General features: G+C 37.6%; 1 protein-coding gene across 1 annotated transcript; it reads left to right on the plus strand.

Moving 5' to 3' along the window:
- Nucleotides 1-231: 231 nt before the first annotated feature.
- Nucleotides 232-22,325, plus strand: glis3 (GLIS family zinc finger 3). Its single transcript, XM_052607220.1, has 12 exons — nucleotides 232-791; nucleotides 1,735-2,054; nucleotides 4,338-4,506; nucleotides 5,426-6,347; nucleotides 12,010-12,171; nucleotides 12,250-12,360; nucleotides 14,326-14,458; nucleotides 14,736-14,835; nucleotides 16,867-16,955; nucleotides 18,431-18,610; nucleotides 20,639-20,812; nucleotides 20,897-22,325. Exons 2-12 carry the CDS (start codon nucleotides 1,772-1,774, stop codon nucleotides 21,031-21,033), a joined length of 2,460 nt encoding a protein of 819 aa, XP_052463180.1. The 5' UTR covers nucleotides 232-791; nucleotides 1,735-1,771; the 3' UTR covers nucleotides 21,034-22,325.
- Nucleotides 22,326-22,332: the final 7 nt, after the last annotated feature.

Here is a 22,332-nt window from a genome sequence, read left to right on the forward strand (position 1 = left end):
TACTATAGTATTTATTAATATTTTTGACTTAACTATTTTTATTTTAATCTTAATTTTAGTTGACTTTTTAGTAATTTAGTTTTATTTTATAATTTCTGTTTTTATTTAATGTAATCCTAAATTATTTTGTCATTTTTTAATTTCTATTTTTAATTCGGTTTGTTACTTGCCGCTTCTTTACAAACAATTGTCCATGTTTCTAGTTTCAAAGTAAATCACACACCATTTTTTGCAGTGTTTACATACTATTATTTAATAATGTTGTCTTAGCTTCCATTTTAATATTTCCTGTTTAAAGTCTTTGCAATTATTATTAATTCTTTGTAACCAATTCTAAGTGAAAGTAAATCCTACACCTATTTTTTCAGTGTATGTACACTGCATTGCATGCATATTAAATTCCACCATGCAAATATTCCCAAAAGTTATGAAACAAGTTACAATAACACCGGTTTAATTATTAAATATATTAAAAAGCGTATGTGGATCTCAAATGAAACCAAATATGGTGTTTAAAAAGCGTGTCATGATGTAATGCTGCCAAACATTCACATGCTGGAGGTTTCTCGGGCAAAAGGGCAAACTGAGGCTGATCTACCCGCCCCTGACAACCATCACAAACCCACACACAACAGCAGCAGCAGCTCACATTCACTCAGCACGAACACAAACACGCTTTAAACCCGACTAACTCCGCTCAAACTCACCCGCGATGAGGCACAGAACGCGACCCCGATGACGTCACGGCGGCAGAAGTTCGTCTGAAGTGCTTTATCTAATGACTTTAACAGGTGAGTTTACCGACACTGAGCGGCATTAGTCACGTTAAACCGACGCGATTCTTCAGTGAATGTCGGAAACATGAATTGAGATCGATGAACTTTAATATATGCGCGTGTGAAAAGAGACTCCGATTAATTTATAATATCAATAATGTAAGAATACGCTATTAAGTGTAACGTTTACTGCAAACCGAATCACTATGAAATCATCAAATATACTGTTTGTCTCACCACTAACATTTACAAATATAATTCTGAAAATATCTAATTTTTACTACTATTTTTTTAAACCGCTTGCCTATTTCATAAAGAACATAAAGATTAAATAGTATAATATAGGCCTACTGTATTTGTCTCACTATTAACATTAATAATATTATTCTGAAAATATATAATAAAAAAGTAGGTACGTCCATGTGACGTCACCACGGCAGACTTTGTCCAAAGCGGTTTGTTTTATTAACATTACGACGACATATTTAAGTATAATGTAATATACTGTATGTGTCCCAGTTAACAATAAGTCTAACATTAAAAATATCAATCTGAAAACCTCACCTTTACAATATCTTTTGATGCGGTTTATTATTTTCCAGTGACGTCACTGCTGCAGCGATTTCATATATAATATTATGACATCTTTAAATATGCTGTAATATATTATATTTGTCCCACATTTAACATTAAATCTATCTTTAAAAATCTGAACGAGAGACAAACTTTATTGTTATGGTTATATGCTATCGGGTAACACCATTGCACTTTTAGAAACTTTACACCTTCTGTGGTACAGTTGTACTGCATTACAGCTATTCCTACCTCATCTGATCCTTAAGATTTACTTATGTAACCTAATGTAGAAAAAAAGTGGATTGTTTAGATGTAGTTCACATTTTCAGACAAAACATTTTCCAATCTAATGTGAAATCTGACTGCTCTTTATGTTCATCAGGTAGCTCGCACATGTTCTGTGTCGACCAGTGACGGACATGAACGGGAAAGGCTGCAAGCTGATGGTTTCTCCGTCCGGTCCGGCTCAGGCTCCTCACCTGAGGGTCCAGACGGGTCACTCCTGTTCTCCATCACTCCATCCCGACTCCACATCCGGAAACCCTTCCCTTCTCCCCACGCTGAGCCTCCGCCGACAGGTGCTGACCAATAAGAAGCTGGGCTTTCCGCACTCCTCGCAACATCAAGCTCCGCCCCTTTCACTCCCAGCATCCTCTTCCAAACAGTCAGCTCGACCCAGCTGCCCAGACAATGGTACGAAAGGTAAACAAGAATAAAAATCTCAGATTTAAATGCACAGAGTTTGCTACAAGCCTTTTTCAGTGGCTTGAAAGAGCAGCTGCTGTTCATAAAATTAAAAAGCAATAAGCCATGTCTGAGCTCCTCTCTACCCATAATGCTCAGCTCAGTGAGCCAGATCACGAGACACGATGCTTTGAATGGGATAAGGGACTATTGAACATCCCCCTGCTGTTTAAACAGCACTTCCAGCGTTCATTTCGTCTCTGACTGTCAGGACAAAGCGAGGATTTGCATTGCACTTAATCAGGCCTACATGAACAAACCAAGTCAAATCAGACCCATGAAATCCTTTACCCTGACTTTCCTATTTTCAACCATCACCATCCAATTAATAGCTAAAAATTAATTTTGAAGGAAAAAATGCATTTTCCAATGCTGCTCATACAATGTAACATATTTTATGCAGATTGTTTCGAAGCATCATGTTTTGGGTTAAAATTCTAACTTTCTTAGAATATTAAAAAATAAACGTTCACATGTTATATTTTGAGTGAAAAAGTTAGTAGGATGTTGTAAGAAATGTTTTTGTAACATTTAAGTAATATCATGGAGTTTTTAACGTGAATTAACATTCAAATGTTATATTCGTGGTGGAAACGTTAGTAGAATGTTGTGAGAAACATTTTTGTAACCTTTAAATAACGTTCTAATCAAAACATTTCAAAATAAACTTTAGAACTTGTTGTTTTCTGTTTTGTTTGACCAGACATACTTTCAGTTCTCTGGACATCATCTCGTCTTGTGACCAAAAACACATTGCACTGATTTATAGTACATAAAGGTTTATCCTTCAGTAGCGTCCAGCAGCTCCGTCCATGTCTTGTCCCCAAACCCTGGCTCTCATATTTCTGATGATTAACCGAGCAGAAAGCTTGTACCCAAACGAGCCATGGAACCAAAGCAGAGAGAGAAACTCATTAGAACTTAACAGAGCAGAAACACTTCCTTGGCTTTACGGGTTTGTTATAAGAATTCCATGACCATTCATGTGTTTCTGTTTGATAGAGACCAAAAAATATGACATTAGAGGACAAAAGCTCTGGTAGTCCAGCCAAAAATGCGGAAAAAATGTGTTTAGTTTTCATTAAATGTTAATATACGGGAACTAGATAATATCTGGAAATTACTGATTGATTTGTGATTTATAACCCGGTATTATTGATGCTTCTGAGATTAAGTCTTTATAGCCATTTTAGCAAAACCTCAACTATATATGTGACTCTAGAGCACAAAACCAGTCTTAAGTGTCATTTATTTAAATTGAGATGTATACATCTGAAAGCTGAAAGTTGATGTATGGTTTATTAGGAGGACGATATTTGAAAATCTGGAATCTGAGGGAGTAAAAAAATCTAAATATTGAGAAAATCATCTTTAAAGTTGTTCAAATGTAGTTCTTAGCAATGCATATTACTAATCAGAAATTAAGAGTTGATATATTTATGGTAGGAAATGTGAACTGAACATGATCTGTACTTAATATCCTATAAAAAAATCTATAATTTTGACCCATACCATGTATTGTTGACTATTTCTACAAATATAACCAGAGATGTCAGACTGCTTTTGTGCTCCAAGGTCACATTTTAGCCAGCTTTTTATGCATTACAAGTATATGTTTGTGTATAACACATGCATGTGCTGTAAAGCTTCTGTCCCAGCGAGTCAGTTCATGCATGAGGTATAGGAAGTAAAGCTTGCTTAATCGGCACAATTTACAACAACAGTATTTAATAGTCTGTAAAAATTTGCAATGCTTGAAAAGCCTGTTGTTATTATTATTAAGCTTTGAATTGTTGTTTGCGCCTTGCAAATAATCCGAATTAAAATATCTTAGTTCAATCTTAATGAGTCAAATGCAAACATAAGAAGTTCTCGTGAAGTTACCAACACTATGGAAAACAATAAAGGCAGAGAAATCAGGATATGACCAATCATAGTCCTGTTATGCCGTACAAGGAAGGAAAATAAGTATGTCTCCAAGGCAGAACGGTCTCTGATCTACTGGAAACACAGCTTGATTATTAGTTCTCTGCTGGAGACTGGTTTTGAGTCTTTTACTGCCAATCTTTAATGGATAGCTTCTCTTTCAGTCTGAACTTCGGCATTAGTGAAAGAGTTCAAAACTTAGTTCTTTTCACAAACTTGAAATTTTGATTTAGCGCAGCTCTCACAGGAGACTTTATATAATGCAGGTGAAGTCGATCATCATTATTCGATCTGATATAAACGTGTCTTTCTCAGGTTACTTGTCTTTGGGGACGAACAGAAGAGTGTTTGGGTCGTGTGGCGGTTCAAACCTGCAGGTGATGAGCAACGCAATGTTGGTCCAGAGTCTGGGTCCGGTTTCTCCACAGACTTCGGTCCAGAACGGCCCACATCACTCACTCACGGTTCCCTTCGCCGACGCCAGGTAAACATCCTCACACGCTTACAAATAAAAGCTCTTTTTAGCAGTGATGCCATTTTTGGGTAAAACAAAAGCATGCATTGGCCTCAGGCTGTCAAAGTCCAAAGGAACCACATGTGTCCCTGCAGCACAAAAGCACTTTATTATAGATTTATAAATTATAGATTTCTCTTTTATGCCAAAAATCATTAGGATATTAAGTAAAGATCATGTTCCATAAAGATATTTTCTAAATGTCCTACCGTAAATATATCAAAACTAGTAATATGCATTGCTAAGAATTCATTTGAACATCTTTAAAGATGATTTTCTCAATATTTAGATTTTTTTTCGCTCCCTCAGATTCCAGATTTTCAAATAGTTGCATCTCAGACAAATATTGTTTGATCCTAACAAACCACACATCACTGGAGAGATGATTTATTCAGCTTCCAGATGATGTACAAATCAATATTTTGAGAAATTGACCCTTACGACTGGTTTTGTGTTAAACATTATACTTAATACTTATAAAAGTTTTTGTAAAACAGTCAACAATATTAAAAATAACATTTTGGCTACAAATAAAGGTAGCAGAATGCTGTAAGAAATGTTTTCGAAAACATTAAGTAACTTTATAAACACGACATAGAAACATAGACACCTGAACGTTTTACAAAATGATGTATATTTCTGTTTAATGGTATAAGAGCTAAAGTGGGTGTTTTTCATCGTACATACACTTGGGAATATTGTTTACGTATCTTGATTTTGAAAAGTGATGGCTCCAGGTCTATTTAAAAGTAAAAGAAAAGAGTGACCGGGATATCCTTTGATAAAATCATACGACTAATGCAACCCCGGGCTCCCTTCAGATTCCCCAAGTCTGTGTTGAACATAACTTGAGGATACTTTTTGGTAATTCTGGTGTGATCTCTCGCAGGTCTTTGCTGTCCAGAGAGTCTTTGGCCTCGACGACCCTCAGCCTCGCAGAGACGCAGTCGATCCGCAGCAGTAAACTGGACTGGCCCTACGCTTACCGCGTTCTTCCTCCTCTCGGGATTCAGTCTTCAGAAGCAGCCGATCCGCATCTCATTCCCGGATCCGAGTCCGTCTCCAACCCCACGTCTCTCCCGCATTATCTCTTCAAGGAGGACAGCAACCGGTGCAAGAAGCGAGCGCTGTCCTTGTCTCCGCTCTCGGACGGCATCGGCCTCGACCTCAACTCCATCATCAGAACCTCTCCGACATCTTTAGTGGCGTACATCATCGGCTCCCGCACGTCGCCGGCCTCGCGTCCCACTCCTTCACCTCTGCAGACGGATGTTTGCGGACACCTTCTGGGCATCAGAGGCAGCTGCATCCCTCATCCCAATCCCAACAAGTCAATTCAGACCCCAACTGTCCAGCCGCTAGAAGACCAATTCACCAATCTAGCAGTGGAGCACCAACAGGAGATGCAAACTCCTTCAATACAGCTTCAGTTTGAGTTGTCTGCCGTTATCAGGACGCCCAGCCCTCCTCGAGGTCCTCCTCCGCCCTACAACGCCCACATTCAGATCCCAGCGGCGTCTTCAAACAACCTCAGGGTCCTTCCGTCGACTCTGTGCCCGATGCTGGAGGAGGACGAGGACGAGGACGTCAGCGGAGGACACTGCTGCTGCTGGATGGACTGCGGCGCGGTTTACACCCAGCGAGAGGAGCTGGTCAAACACATCGAGAAGATCCACGTCGACCAGCGCAAGGGCGAGGACTTCACCTGCTTCTGGGCCGGGTGTCCTCGCAAACACAAGCCCTTCAACGCACGCTACAAGCTCCTCATACACATGAGGGTCCACTCCGGGGAGAAACCCAACAAATGCTCGGTGAGATTGCAAGCACAGACTAAAAAATAAATACATTCTATAATAATAAAATATACACACACAAACATTTTAATGACAAATAAATATCGGTCATTTATAAGTAATATAACATCGTAACTGGAAATCAAATAAACGTTATCTGGGATACAATCAAATATATTGTTATTTTAGTTTAAATTAAAGTACTATAATAACAAAAAATAACTGAGATTGTTAAAAACAAAGCTAACTGAAAATGACAAAAACACAAAGTTACGAAGACTTTAAAATAAAAACAGAAGATACATATAAAAGTAATTCAAAATATGGATAGAAAACTACGGTATATATTTATGTCTACACACACACACACACACACACACATATATACATATAAATGCACACACAAACCTTTTTTGTGTAAAGTATAGGTAATTTGACTGGAAACATAACTGGAAATAAAATTAACATTAACTGAAATACAATTAGTTTTTTTATATCAACTAGATGCAAATACACATTTCCCATTTAAATTTAATTTGAACTACTAAAATAACTAAAGCGGAAATAAAAATGAATATATTTAGATGCTGAAAAAAAACAGAATATTAATTAGTAAAGGGAGTTTAATTACTAAAACTTTATAATAAAAATGGAACAAAATATTCAGAATATTAATAGAAATTAATACCAATTAATACTACTAATAGAAATAGTATCTAAATTAAATTAAAGACTATATATATATATGTGTGTGTGTGTGTGTGTGTGTGTGTGTGTGTCAGACTGTGTGTTTGTGTGTGTGTCAGACTGTGTGTTCGTGTGTGTGTGTCAGACTGTGTGTGTGTGTGTGTCAGACTGTGTGTTTTTGTGTGTGTGTGTGTGTGAGACTGTTTGTCTGTGTGTGTGTGTGTGTGTCAGACTGTGTGTTTTTTGGTGTGTGTGTCAGACTGTGTGTGTGTGTGTGTCAGACTGTGTTTGTGTGTTTGTGTGTGTGTGTGTCAGACGGTGTTTTTTTTGTGTGTGTGTGTGACTGTGTGTGTGTGTGTGTATGTTTAGTGTGTGTGTGTCTGTGTGTGTATGGTATGTGTGTGTGTGAGAGACTGTGTGTGTGTGTGTGTGTGTGTGTGAGATTGTGTTTGTCTGTGTGTGTGTGCATGTATGTGTGTGAGACTGTGTGTGTGTGTGTGTGTGGGTGTGTGAGTGTGAGACTGTGTGTGTGTGTGTGTGTGTGTGTGAGTGTGAGACTGTGTGTGTGAGTGTGAGACTGTGTGTGTGTGTGTGTGTGGGTGTGTGAGTGTGAGACTGTGTGTGTGTGTGTGTGTGTGGGTGTGTGAGTGTGAGACTGTGTGTGTGTGTGTGAGACTGTGTGATTGTGTGTGTGTGTGTGTAAACATCTGAGAATCCTTTTGTTTTTTACGTTCCAGTAAGCAATGAAGTTTCTTCTAGTATCTTAATGTGCAGACACAGATATACATCAGCCAACACTCTCTTCACATCTGTTTCCAACACAACCACATCAGAATAAAAAGCTACTTTATGTTTCTAAATTGAACTTTTAATATCGTTAGAGAACCATTAAGGAGCTTTCTTTATTTAAAGTAATTAAGAGACCTGCACAAACAAGCACTTTCTGAAACGCTGTATTAGCACAGAGGATCTGATCACAGAGAGAAGGCAGGGTACAGACACCATCCAGAGGCATACATTACAACACAGCAGTGCTTCAGAAAATCACTAGTTTTCTTCTGTCTGCCATTGACAGCATCTCTAGTGGAGAAATAGCCCTCCATGTCTTTCTGTTTAGGTTTAAGCTTAGCTAATAACACATTAAGACATCAACACAAAACTAAATCCCTGCTATTTAATCAGTATAGTTGTGTGCTTTATTGTGCTGTTGCGTAGAGGCTGTATTATCTCTCTTTTAACTCTAAAATTCATCAACTAATTAGTGATTATCCTTTATAGTTGACATGGGAGTTGTGCGATTGTGCTGTTATTAAATAGGGACAAAAGACTTGCATTTAAGATCTGGCAGAGATGTGTGATGTGATGCATTCGGTCCTGGAGGCTTTATTTAGAAACCAGATTTCCTGGAAAAAAAGTGGTACTTGAATTCACCGTAAAAAAGGGGGGATATATTTAAAGGGATAGTTCAGCTCGGAATGTACTCAGTGATTGTGAATGGTGTGTTTTCAGTGTTAGGGTTCTGATCAGATCACGATCTATGAACAGCGTCTCTAGCAGAGCGTGTTTCTCATGGAGACACTTCTAGTCTGGGGTTGAGTCCGTCAGTCATTAATAGCACACACATACCTGTGGTCAAACTTTAGCTCCGCACACTTACTCATTACCAAAGCCTTTGCTGTTGCCTTGGAGCCGGGAGCAGTCGGATGGTTTTCCAGTGAGCGTAAGAAAAGACAAAGAAGCTTTCCTGCGTAAAGCGCAGTTGCTTGTTGTCTGTGGACTGAATCACACACACAAACAACTTCAGCGTCTGTGAGCACCAGATGAATGGAGTCGAGGGTAAACAGATCCGTGAGTCACTGCAGCATAATGACACAGATCTGATGTCCTGAACAATCACAGACCAGTCCCAGCATGCTCAGCCACTACATCCATCCATATATCTATCTAGAATAGTGTATTATAATGACACCGTGGCTGATGCCTCGGGCAGTGTTTGTGCTAATCTGATTAGTGCATGCTGTATTGATCCCAAAACCGATCAGATCTGCCAAGAATACTGGCGGTTTTCAACAGTTGTAAGGAGGGAAACCACTGTGTCTCTTCAGAAAACACTCTTTGTTCAGGCGAAATGGGATCAGAGCTTTTAACCCTTTAACCGACGGGATCTCAAACACCCGTCAAGTACAGCAACTTCCAGTTTGCTTCGTTAACTTCATGATTTTGATTGACCTTTCACTTTAAAACCCGTATAAGGCCTTCCGTTATGCCTTATTGTATGAGCAAACGCAATAATTGATATAACGAACCCTGTTGAGACACATTAATGTCTGGCGTTTCCTTACCGTAAATAAATGATACTGAAGAGTTGTAGTTGTCTGGGTGCTAGTAAAGCTCTGGCAAGCGGAGGAACGTTCTCTCGACTGCTGGCACTCGCTCTCGTTCAGCGACGGTGCATGGCGTGCTGCCACGGCCTGTCAGGGGCCGCTTGTGACTTTGAGCGGCACATTGGAGCCTGTTGCCATCTATTCAGGGCTCCGTCTCTCTGAGCAGCCAGCAGGACTCTGAGGTTTATTAAATAAAGTCCATGTGAAAGGTCCTGGAGTGCACAGACACGGCTGCACATGGCTGGACGTCTGTTTTCCCAGCAGGCCTGATCTGAATGCTTATTGATCGGCTCTTTTCTGTGGCTGGTGTTTGTGAGGACAGCTGGGATGGTTTAGGTGTTGTTTAGCTTCTTAATGATTCACTGGTAATTAGAGAAGCTGTCGTTATACTTCTGACTTTAATGAGTATAGTCAGGGAGCTCAGGGACTTCAGATGAACGCTCCCAGATCAGTCATCTTCTGTCTGTAGGAACAAGAGACAGACAAGAGAAGAAACAAGCTCTGAATTCATCCATCCATCCATTCATCCATCTATCTGTCCATCCTTCTATCATCCATTTATCTATCTATTCGTCTATCCATTCATCCATCTATCCTTCCATCCATCCATCCATCCATCTATATGTCTATCCATTCATCCATTTATCTATCTATCCGTCTATCATCCATCTATCTGTCTATCATCCATCCATTTATCTGTCTATCCTTCTATCATCCATCTATCTGTCTATCATCCATCCATTTATCTATCTATCTGTCTATCCATTCATCTATCCATCTATCCTTCCATCCATCCATCCATCTATATGTCTATCCATTCATCTATTTATCCATCCATCCATCCATTCATCCATCCGTCTTTCAATCCATTTGTTTGTCCATCCATCCATCCATCCGTCAGTCATTCCATCCATCCATCTATCTATCCATCTATCCATTCATCCGTCTATCCATCCATCCATCCATCTATTTGTCTATCCTTCCATCTATCCATTCATCTGTCAATACATCTATCTATCCGTCCGTCCATCCATCCATCTATCTATCTGCCTATCCATCCATCCATCCATTCATCCATCCATCTATCTATCACAAACACTGCAGGACACAGAAGTCTGTTTCCAAGTTGTTCAATATAACCTGATTAACACTCCACTAATTATTAATTGTTAGCAGCTGCTATCACTCATGTCTGTTTGTGATCAATATTCATAAGTTGGGAACCGGCAGGATTTTGTTAAGATGACGATCTGCGATGTGAACAAACTGCATAATGGCCGTGTCTTTCTCCCGCTGCTTTTAGAAACAATCCTGATTAATCCCGATCCCAGACACTAACGAACAGCTAAACAAACAGCACGTAACGAGGCACAAACCTCGAGTACTAAACACATCCAGACGCCCGAGTGAAGCAGAATACCTCGGCTGAGATTTACAAGCAGACATCACCTCTGCCAACGCAAAGAAAAGAGCAGGAGAACACAATCCGTCCATTAAAGACGGACCAGCAGAACCAAAAAATACAGATCTCCCCGTTCTCACAAAACAAACCCTCTTCAGCTTAGCCTTTAGATTGAATCTCAACACAAGCGTTGTGACTCCAATAACACCTTCTTCATACAATACTGCTGTTAATATCTACTAAAATAACCCTTTAATTATAAAGTAACAAGACATGCTGACAGAAACACCCTTCGACTTCAGCAGCTTCCTCTTCTGTAAGATGAGCTCAGAGCACAGGAATCCCTGCTATTGCTGAAGTTGCTTTCAGATGATTTCAGTTGGTAATCATTTATTCCCAAAGCATATTTCTGGATCATAAATGAGGTCAGGATGTTTGTTCACAGCTCAGTGGGTTCTGGTATCCGTGACCATGATCACTGGCATTCCTGTCAGGACATTAGAAAGGACAAAGATCAGGAATCTCACATTCTTCCAAGATGAGGCCACTGCAAAATCCTTGTGATGTCATTTAATTAAGGAGAACAGTCGAGCCTTTGATGTTGCAATATTTACATAATGCATAATGGCAAAATATGCTTATTGCACAACAAAACTGTAACATCACATCAAAATTACATGTATTTATGATTTATCTGATCATTTGATGATATATATATTGTCATTAAATTGGCCATACAGTGCAACAGCTTATGGTTTCCTAATATCTTCTCCCCTGTGATGATGGTTTTAATTATTAATGGATTTAAATATTATACACCTTTAGAGACATTCCTGAAAACTGAGTAAGAGTGAAGCCTCGTTAAGAGTGTCTGAGATCCTCATCATCCAGGAGAACGGATGAAAACATGTCGCCTACATTATCTTATTTAATAACAATAGAATAGTGTTGGTTTACTCTAATGAAGACTGCACAGAATAAGCCGAGGGAGCGTGAAATGGCACACGACTGGAAGCCAAATTTGAGTGAGTTCTGCATTGGCCCAGTTCATTTCCAATCAGCGCACAGTAATGAGAGCTTGTGAATGAGACGTAAACTGGTCAGTTGTGCAGAAAAACACTGACCCCTCCTGGTCGATCGGTGTCATGTAGTCCAGAATGTGACACATCTAAGCTGTTTTTCCTTGTATTCTTGACTTTAACTCAAGTTTGAGGGCTGTCCGAAGGCGTTTTCCCGCTTGGAGAACCTGAAAATCCATCTGAGGAGCCACACGGGCGAGAAGCCCTACGTGTGTCAACACCCCGGGTGTCAGAAAGCCTTCAGCAACTCCAGCGATCGAGCCAAACACCAGCGAACACACGTCGACACGGTGAGTGAAGCCGGAGAACCTCATGAAGCGGAGTGTGTCCGCACAGAGACGTGTCACTAACAGACTGTGTCTCTGCAGAAACCCTACGCCTGTCAGATCCAGGGCTGCGCCAAACGCTACACAGACCCCAGCTCGCTGCGCAAACACGTCAAGTCACACTCCTTAAAGGAGCAACAAGCCCGGAAGAAGGTACGAGAATCACCCAAACACGTATAGTTCTTATTCCAAACTCTGATGATGATCTATTTTTTCATGCACCACAGAAATAATTCGCCCGGCCAATTGTTTGGAATATCTAAGATAATTTTTCTTCCGCTCACCAGGGCTGCTTTTATTTGATCAGAAATACAGTAAAAATGGTGAAATATTATTCTAGTGTAAAACAGCTGATTTCTATGTGAATGCATATTAAAGTGTAATTTATTTCTGTGATGCTCCGCTGTATTTTCAGCATCATTCCTCCAGTCTTCAGTGTCACATGATCTTCAGAAATCAGAATAATATGATGCTCAAGAAACATTTTTGATTTTTATCAATGTTGAAAACCGTAATACACAACCATATGTTGTGATAAGTAAAAAAAAAAAAAACAATATGGGGAAAATAATACTTTATTCATCACGGATGCATTACATTGATCAAAAGTGCCAGTAAAGGCATTTTTAATGTTATAAAATATTTCTATTTCAAATAAATGCAGTTTGAACTTTCTGTTAATCTGTGAATCCTGAAAAATAAAATGCATCACAGTTTCCACAAAAATATCAACTGTGTTCAACACTGATAATAATCAGAAATGTTTCTTGAGCAGTAAATCATCATATTATTCTGATTTCTGAAGATCATGTGACACTGAAGACTGGAGGAATGATGCTGAAAATACAGCGGAGCATCACAGAAATAAATTACACTTTAACACAGATTCACACAGAAAACAGCTGTTTTACATTAGAATAATATTTCACTATTTTTACTGTAATAAATCAATCAAATAAAAGCAGCATTAGTGAGAAGAACAGACTTCTTTGTACTTTAAAAAAAAAAAAAAGATTATTTTGTGTTCCACAGATAAAAAATAAATACATAAAAGCATAAAGGTTTGAAAATCTATCCACTCAGAACAGGATTGCACACCACAAGCATTGTCTCTCAGAGAACGAACACAGAGTTGTGTGTTTGTGACACTGAATGTGTAAAAGAGGGGTGTTGATAACCAAGTCTCTACACTTGTAACTTGTGTCGGAGCCGTTCATTATCACGGAGGAACCAAATAAAGGTCACGTCACCATAGATACAGATTCCTCAGGTAGAGAAAAAATACCCTGCGCTTATACACCATCTGTCCAATCATTCTCATCTATGATTATTGTGAATTACTCAGAATATACTGTATTATTAGACACGCTAAATATAATCACGCAGGTCGAGAGCTCCAAACGCGGAGATATTTTAAGCTGTGGTATCAAACCATATGCTCATGATTAATTACAGTATATTCCACTCAATTAAGCAAAAGATTAAGAGCCGATTATCCGTGCCATTATCTTGCTTTAAACTCGTTAGGAAAGTAAATGCAGTCTTTAATCAACATGAAATCTTATTGGACAGCTTTTTCTTTTTCAGAGTTATTGTGAATGGTTTATCAGTGTATGTTTTTAAGCTGAAAATAGGCATTTGCACTTAGTTTTAGCATAGAATTCAGTAACTTCTACAGTAAATATAAAAAGTAAAACATTATTCACTCAGAAGTAACAATTAAATATGGGATTTTTAGGTAGAAACAGTAAAAAAAATATTTTCTTATTCTAATAATCTCATTTTTGCAATGTACTTTATACCGTCCAAACTGGTAACACTTAAAGCATTTATGTATATTGCTTTATAATAATGCATTCATAAATAATTGTAACCAAATATAAAATGCATTATAATATTTGACGTTTTTTTCATGCATTTTAATGCATTGCACTAAACGGTGTAATGAACAATAGACAATATTATATTATAACTGTGCTTAGAATTATTCATGAGGTCATACAATGCATTATAAAGGTATAATTAATGCATTAAAGCTACTTCTATAATGCATTATATATAAAGGCTTTAAGTGGTGAAAGCGTGTGATGTTGATTGGATGTGTTTGATGTGATGTAGTTGAGACGCAGCACAGATCTGAGTCAGGACGGACTCAGCGAGTGTTTGACCGTTCAGCCGCTGCAGCACAGCCTCGCACCACTGGACCTGATTGAGACCAAGTGCCAGTCACCCATTGATGATCTCTACACTGGTACGAAACATTATTGATGCTTATATGTGAGTCAGAACAACAGTGTAATCTCTTCTGGAAATGTATGCAAAATTATAAATATTTAAAACATATAATGTCTCATTTGCATATTTAAAAAAAACAGTGATTTTAAAACTACAAAAGATGCAAATAAGCATCCGTCTAGTGCATATTTACACAGAAAAACACTGCAAAAGCAGTGCAGTGTAATGCAAAAAATGCATTCTGTGTAAACTTTCAGTATATTTTGGTTATTTCATTTATTTTTCTATTGTAGGGATGACCCTAAACCAGCCCAGCCACACAAACACCCTGCAGAACGTGATGCAGATCCCAGGCGCTCCACACACCCTCCAGACCCCCATGCAGCTGCCGAGGTAGTAAAACTTGATCAGTTTCAATGAATGGCAAAAATGTTTAGAGCTCGTAATATTAAATCAGAATGTTCTCATCTTTCCGCTGACGTATGACCAATCATTTGGTTTATCTTAAGCTCCGCCCCCGCAAGCTCTGAGAACCACGCCCATATCTCAACATCCAATCAAAAGTCAATTCATAGAATGAGATCCCACCAACATTTTTCTTTTTTTTATATGGATGTACATGAAAATATGGATAAAGAAATGTTTTGTCACTACTTCCGACTTTATTCATTTTCCTATGCAGACTTACTATTTTAGGATCGTTGACGTGATAGTTTTAAATTTTTAATATAATTATTTTTTTAATATATATTGAATAAATATATATTGAATTAGATTTTATTTTGAGATTTTCAGTTTCCACTTTAAAATTCATTATTTTTTTCTTTTCTTTTTTTTAAATTAGAGCTTTTTGTCTATATGCTATTAGTTTATCTAATTTTACTTATTTTAAAAATAAGAAATGTTGCCTTGGCACATAGCTTATATATATATATATATATATATATATATATATATATATATATATATATATATATATATATATATATATTCAATTTTAGTTACAATTTATTTTAAGTAACAAATTTTTTTATGGCTCTTTCTGATGAATCATTCACAATCAGGAACATTAAAATATGTTTTCCTAATGACTTCGAAATCAAGCCAAGCTTTAAAAAAAGTCATAGGACGTTTCTAAAAAGAACATTATTTGGTGTATTTGGTGTAATGAAATGTGTTTACATGGTTCAAGGTTAAAAAAAAAAAAACATAATTTTCCACATACTGTACATTATTGTTTCTCCTCTAAGCCCCGCCTTCTGAAACATGTTGATTTTTTACAAAGCTCATCGTTCTGAAAAGCGAGGTGTGCTCTGATTGGTCAGCTGTCCAGTGTGTTGTGATTGGCTGAATGCCTCAAGCGAGTTAGGGAAATGTTACGCCCCTCACTGTACTGTGATGTGTGTCCCAGCGCGATGAGACAAAACCAATAAAACCCATTACAAACGAGGCATTTTTTGCATCCAGTAGGGACATAATTACTGATTATAATGACTTGTACTGTGTTTTTTCACATTTATAAAGAATCTCTTTGGGTTTGAGACTTCAGTCTTTATCTATTGGCTAACAGCTTTTAACACTCCAAAGAGAAATTAAACTTGAAATCACATCATATGACCCCTTTAATAGCTCTGGTCATGCCATCTTTGTCAAGTGACATGTTCACTAAAACATATCAGAGATCTGGATTTCACTGATTGATTAACGGTCTGCTCACATTGAAGGAAACGATAACGATATCCGATTCCTTCGCTAACAAATGAGTGTGTGTGAGAGTTTCGTCGCCCTGAGAATCACAGAATCTTTCCTCTGTAACGTCCTGCTGGGCTCAAAATTGTGAGCTAGTTCAGTCGAAGTCTGAAAGACGTGAAAAAGGAGAAAAGACGGTCGTTCATGCATCTATGACCGGAGAAAATGAAGGTACATTTGTATTCACTCAAAGATCAGAGCGCTGAAAGACAGGTTAGCCTCGACACCAAGCTGGCATCACTTCTATGCAGCAGTGTCTTTCAAGCTTGATGAATCGAGTCTAATAATCCGTGCTGGGCCGCTCAATGCACTATGGTTTTTTTTTTCCCCTATTACTATGTTTTTGGTCAGACCTCAATCGAGCAAGTTGCCACAAACTGAATCATTGTCTAGTTGACATTCATTTGGAGTTTGAATCGCTGTGACCGATTCAAAAGCATCTTTTCTTTCTCTCTGATCTGCGACAAATGCGTTCCTGGTTGTCATGGCTTTATGGCTGCAATAATCTGATTCAAATAAAGCAGGCTTTTCTCTGGTGAAAGGCTCCACTGCGCTTTTGTGTGTTTTACTCGTCTGCTGTGGCAAGAGCGTTTGGGAAGAGGTTGATGTTTTTGGAGGCACATTCCTCCACTTCAAAGGCACAGAGAAGAACCTTTTCTGCTTTTCTGGAACCAGATGCGCATGGCTTCTCGCTGCTCGTGATTGTCCCCGCACCGGCGGTGGGCACGCCATACGCCACGGGATCCAAGGAAGACAATCGGCTCGTGAGATCGAGACCTGCTCTGCCTCATTGGTCCCGATGCTATAGCCACCGACCAGAGAGCACCAGGAATTCAATAAGAAAATCATAAAGTGCGAGAAATACCCAGGCAATGGGATCGGCGTAATTACCTCACTTTGTGCTTAATCAGTTGTGAAATGTACCTTAGTCTCCAGAGTCTCTGTTAAAATCAGTTCATCTGTTGCTGTGCCACTGTTCTGATGTACTTTTACATCCAGGAATAAACACAATGCTGCTTTGGAGCAATGAAAGAGTGTCATTGATGTCGCTGGAAACTAAATGGTGAACCAGTATGCTTGAACTTCAAAGATACAATTCAGGCAAAGTTACTCATGTTAAACTCATAGTTATGAGTTCGTTCATTCTGTTGTTTCATGGGAAGCTGGACACAAACATTTTTTTTTTAAATCACTATAAATCACAGACTCAAGCTCCAAATGAATCACTAAATCACAGACTCAAGCTCCAAATGAATCACTACTGGACAGAATTGGGCTCCAAATTAATCACTGCAGCCTCTGGCTCCAAATGAATCACTACATCACAGACCCAAGCTCCAAATGAATCACTACTGCACCGACTCGAGGTCCAAATGAAACACTACTGGGCAGAATTGGGCTCCAAATGAATCACTACATCACAAGCTTAAGCTCCAAATGAATCATTACTACACAGACTCGGACTCCAAATGAATCACTACTGGGCAGAATTGGGCTCCAAATGAATCACTACATCACAAGCTCAAGCTCCAAATGAATCATTACTGCACAGACTCAAGCTCCAAATGAATCAATAGTTCATCTTGGTGGCTGTTGTAGTAAAACCAGTCAAAATTTCCAGAGAGTTCCCCATTTAAAAGCTCATTTCATGTGCAAAGATGTTACCCAATCGCAGCAGTGGGCATTTCAACAGAGCCTTCAAATCAGAGACTAAATTCAGCATAGTAAATTACCATTTATATCTAAATTATGACAAGTATATATATAAAATATATACAGAGATTATAACTGCACCTCAGGAAACATTATAAAATAACATTTTTTAAATGAATTTCATGAACTTTAAAGGTTAAATTACTCATTGTTAACCTACACAACCGTAACCATACATTCATGCTGTTATTTCTGAGCTAGTATAATTTCACAAATCTGACTTGAGGTATCGTAAATCAAAACGTTTTTTTATTTTTTTATTTCTGTCATCTGATGGAGTAAGGGTTCCTTGCTGCTGTCGCCTTTGGCTTGCTTAGTTGGGGTTCTCAAAGACTTAATATTCAATATTAATATCTGCACTGATCAGATGCGAACAAACTTGAACTGAATAATGACACTTTTGTCTTCTGAACACAGTAACATGAAACACTTTCATTATAGGAGAAAGTCTGGAACAACATTTAAGGATGAGTAAATGTTGACTGAACTACTGTACTTCTTTAAAATGCATTGAACCGCTGTCTAGATTTAATATTAATGATTTATTATTGTAAAAGCGTCTCATTTCTCAGGCTTCTCAGGGTTCCTGTGTCACATCAGGCTTCCCTGGGCCCTTCAGCGCTCCTGTCATCTCATCACACGCTGGACCACAACACTCACAAACTCTCCAGATACCCCAGTCATCTCAGGACATCCCTCCCTGACAGTACGGACCTGCTTTTTTATGACTTCATCTGATCTATTTCATGCAAAAGTGTGATGATGTCACGGAATCCCTCAAATTAAGTTTCCACATTTAATTGTCCTTAAATATTAACCTGTTAAATGTCACCCCGTCCCGTATACGGGACGCCTACGTTGACTATACTATATTACAATCAAATCTATATATAAACTATATATCGTTGGAAAGGTCTAAGACTCCCAAATATATATTTTACCAATATTTTTTGTTAAACATTATGTAGGAAAAGTAATAGATGAATTTATGACAAGAGTGCACCATCAGAAATCTACATTACAAAAGGAGCTTTGACCTTTGTTTAAAAAAGAGACTTCCTCGTTGCCTTTTTCTCTATCACATTTTAGAAATCATCAGAAGTTATAAATCACTTGAAAACATAAAATCTCAAAATTCATCCTTCAAAACCCATTTTAAAATCAGACATTGCATTACCATGTAAATGGCACATCAAAATCATGTTACAAAATGTTTTCAGTCATGAATTATAAAAATTCAGGTTTGTATCATGCACATTCATGTCTATCTTCAAAAACGTGAGTGACAGTTAACAGGTTAAAATGTTTTAAAAATACAAATGATTTATAGAGAAATTGATTTTGGCCTATTTTTGCTCCAAGATTTGGTAACTAAATTAAAACGACGCAAATAAAAAAAAAAAAAAATCAAAAAAAAAAAAAAAAAAAAGATCAGAATTTTGTGATTGTATATCAATATGGTGATCAAAAAATGATTAATAATAAATAATATTTTTTGCAGTAATAGTAGTATTATAATTGTTAAATAAAAATACAGCAAATATTTAGAAACTAAATATGAAATATAACTATTGTACCAGTACATTAATACAGTGAAAAATACAATTATATTTTACTGTAAAAATTAAAAAACAAAATATTATTATTAATAATACTAAAATTAATTTTACATCACAATTGTAAAAATTACCATATAATTTTTTAAGGGGGAAAATATACAGGCCAGAATTTTGTGATTGTATATCAATATGGTCATATAAAACATATTAATAATTAATAATTTTGAGCAGTAATAGTAGTATTATAATTATTAAAAATAAAATACATTTTAAGAAACTGAATATGAAATATTACTATGTACAACTACAATAATACAGTGGAAAATGCTATTGTAATTTTTACTGTAATTTATTATTATTATTATTAATACTAAACTTAATTTTACATTACATTTGTAAAATAACAATACACATTTTCTTGTATGCCTTAATTGCTTTATTTTCAAATGTTAAACCATCAAACTTTTGTTGACTGATCTCTGAATTAAGTGCATTTTTACAAACTTTTTAAAGCAATCTGGTTTACAACCAGCAACATACAATTTTATTTTCCTGGAAAAAAACTAAATTTTATATATTTAGATTTATATTGTTGCTTTTCTTTTCGATAAAATAAAATATTATAGAGAAAAGACAGAAAGTAAACTTTTCCTGACCGATTTAATTATAGATAACAAATGTCAAATAACGATATAAATTGTTGTGTGATAATCACACAAAGCCATGCTGTGATTTTAATTTTTATTTACATTACTAGTGCAGCAAAAGATAACCTAGCAGCCGTCCTAGCAACCAGATAACACCACCCTAGCAACACTAAACACAAGGACATTTACATACACGCCACATATGCAGTAAACAGATGCAAAATGCATATTTAAGACGTGACTGTAAGCGGAGAACGAACCGGTCAGCGCTGAATGATTCACAATCTGCTCGTTCCACTCTTACAGCAACAGATGGCAGTCTGTCAGGCGAAGTCAAAAATAGATCCACGTCTTAATCTCATCATACAAATTGTATAAAGTTCTCCCTGACAGATACGATAACCTCATTCTCAAGCCTGGATTCTTAAATGAAGAACGCAGAAGTCGGATTACAGCGGTTAGATTTGTAATGTTGTGTATAATCAAAAGGCATAATGGTATTTTTTTGTGTGCATGAACATCCATCAGGTTTCTCTGCTGATGCACAAACCGTGTTCTCATACGGTAACACACCGCAGGCTGCCAAACACATTACTCCTTGTTCCATGATGCAGATGCCCATGTTTGAGGACAATCTGGGCTCCTCAGACGCGTCTCAGTCAGAGCTGGACCTGCTGCACACGACTCTGTCAGGCATCGCTGGTAAAAACACTGACAGATACTATAAATCAGCCTGGTGTGTGTTGCAGAAACTAGCATGCTAATGGTTCTGTGTGTTTGTGACAGCAGTGTTCGACTGCCAAACTGGACCTGAAGAGTTTTTGGGAGAGCAGGGGCCTTCGGTGCAGGAGGACAATTACCTTCACATCTGTAGCGTGGAGAGAAGCCCGAGCCGGATCTCATGCGTCTTTACTGAAGGGTGAACACACGCTTCCCTTCAGGGGATCTCATCCACCTGAGACGTTTTTGTCAACTCACCTGGGTTGAATGTATGAGTTTTTTGGAAGGAACTTCCTCATGGACTCCTAATGGATTTTGTATAGACTGTATAAGCACAGATGCCTGAAGTATTTGGACTTTTAAGCCACGTTAAGCCTTCACCGGATAAAATATTGAAGCAAGTGTCTTGTATCTGTGCAACTCAAATGCTGACGGATCTTTTTTTGTTGTTGTTTTATTTTTTTTTTTCACACCACAAAACTCCAAACTAGACAAACTTAATTTTGCCAAATGTTTGTCTTAAAAGGAATCGTGTTGAAAAAAAAGCTCACCCTCCGGCCATCCATGATCAGGATGAGTTTGTTTCTTCGTCAGGTTTGGAAAAAAGTAGCATTGCATCAGTGTCTCATCAATGGATGCTCTGCAGTGAATGGGTGCCGTCAGAATGAGAGTCCAAACAGCTGATAAAAACATCAAACACATAGAGTCTATAATCCATAATAACACTTCCTCCAGTGAAGACGTGCATCTGCTGTTGTCGCTCTCATATTAGTTTAGATCTGTTTAAACGCTGCTTGATCTGTGCAGATTTCTCTCCTGATTCAGACCAGAACACTTCTTCACTGGAGGAAGTGTTATTCTGGATAATAGACTCTATGTGTTTGAGTTAAAATCATCTTAATGCTGGATGTGTTTCAGGTTTTGTCTTCTCCAGATGTTCACTGATGGACTGGAGTGCTGTGGATTATTGTGATGTTTTACTCTCATTCTGACGGCACCCATTCACTGCAGAGCATCCACTGATGAGACACTGATGCAATGCTACATTTCTACAAACCTGATGAAGATCTGATTTTATAAGGCATGGCAGATTTTTGGATGAACTATTCCTTTAAAAGAGTGTTTGTGTATCTTTCTTTACAATAAATGACATGCTTTGATATTTTAGGTATACAAATATTTTTTGGGGGGCCACTACAGTATGTAAATAATTATTGAATAAGCAAAAGAATGCACTTATCACAGATTATAGCCATTTTGATGTAAATATTTATACATAAAGGATATGTTTGTTATGTTTTACTGACTAAAATCATCTAGGAGCATGAATTGCCTATTGAGGTTTACATATCCTCGTCCAGTTTGTGTGTGAACACCTTTTAATTGCTGATCACTGAATGCAGTAGTTGTGTATTTTAATGTTGGATAAATTCCTTTATAACAGACCAGTAGTCGACTTAAAAAATAAATAAATAAATTCAGGTTAATAATAAAATGTATTG

Source organism: Carassius gibelio, chromosome A10 (genome assembly GCF_023724105.1).
Source record: "Carassius gibelio isolate Cgi1373 ecotype wild population from Czech Republic chromosome A10, carGib1.2-hapl.c, whole genome shotgun sequence".
In the NCBI taxonomy this organism is placed as follows: Eukaryota; Metazoa; Chordata; class Actinopteri; order Cypriniformes; family Cyprinidae; genus Carassius; species Carassius gibelio.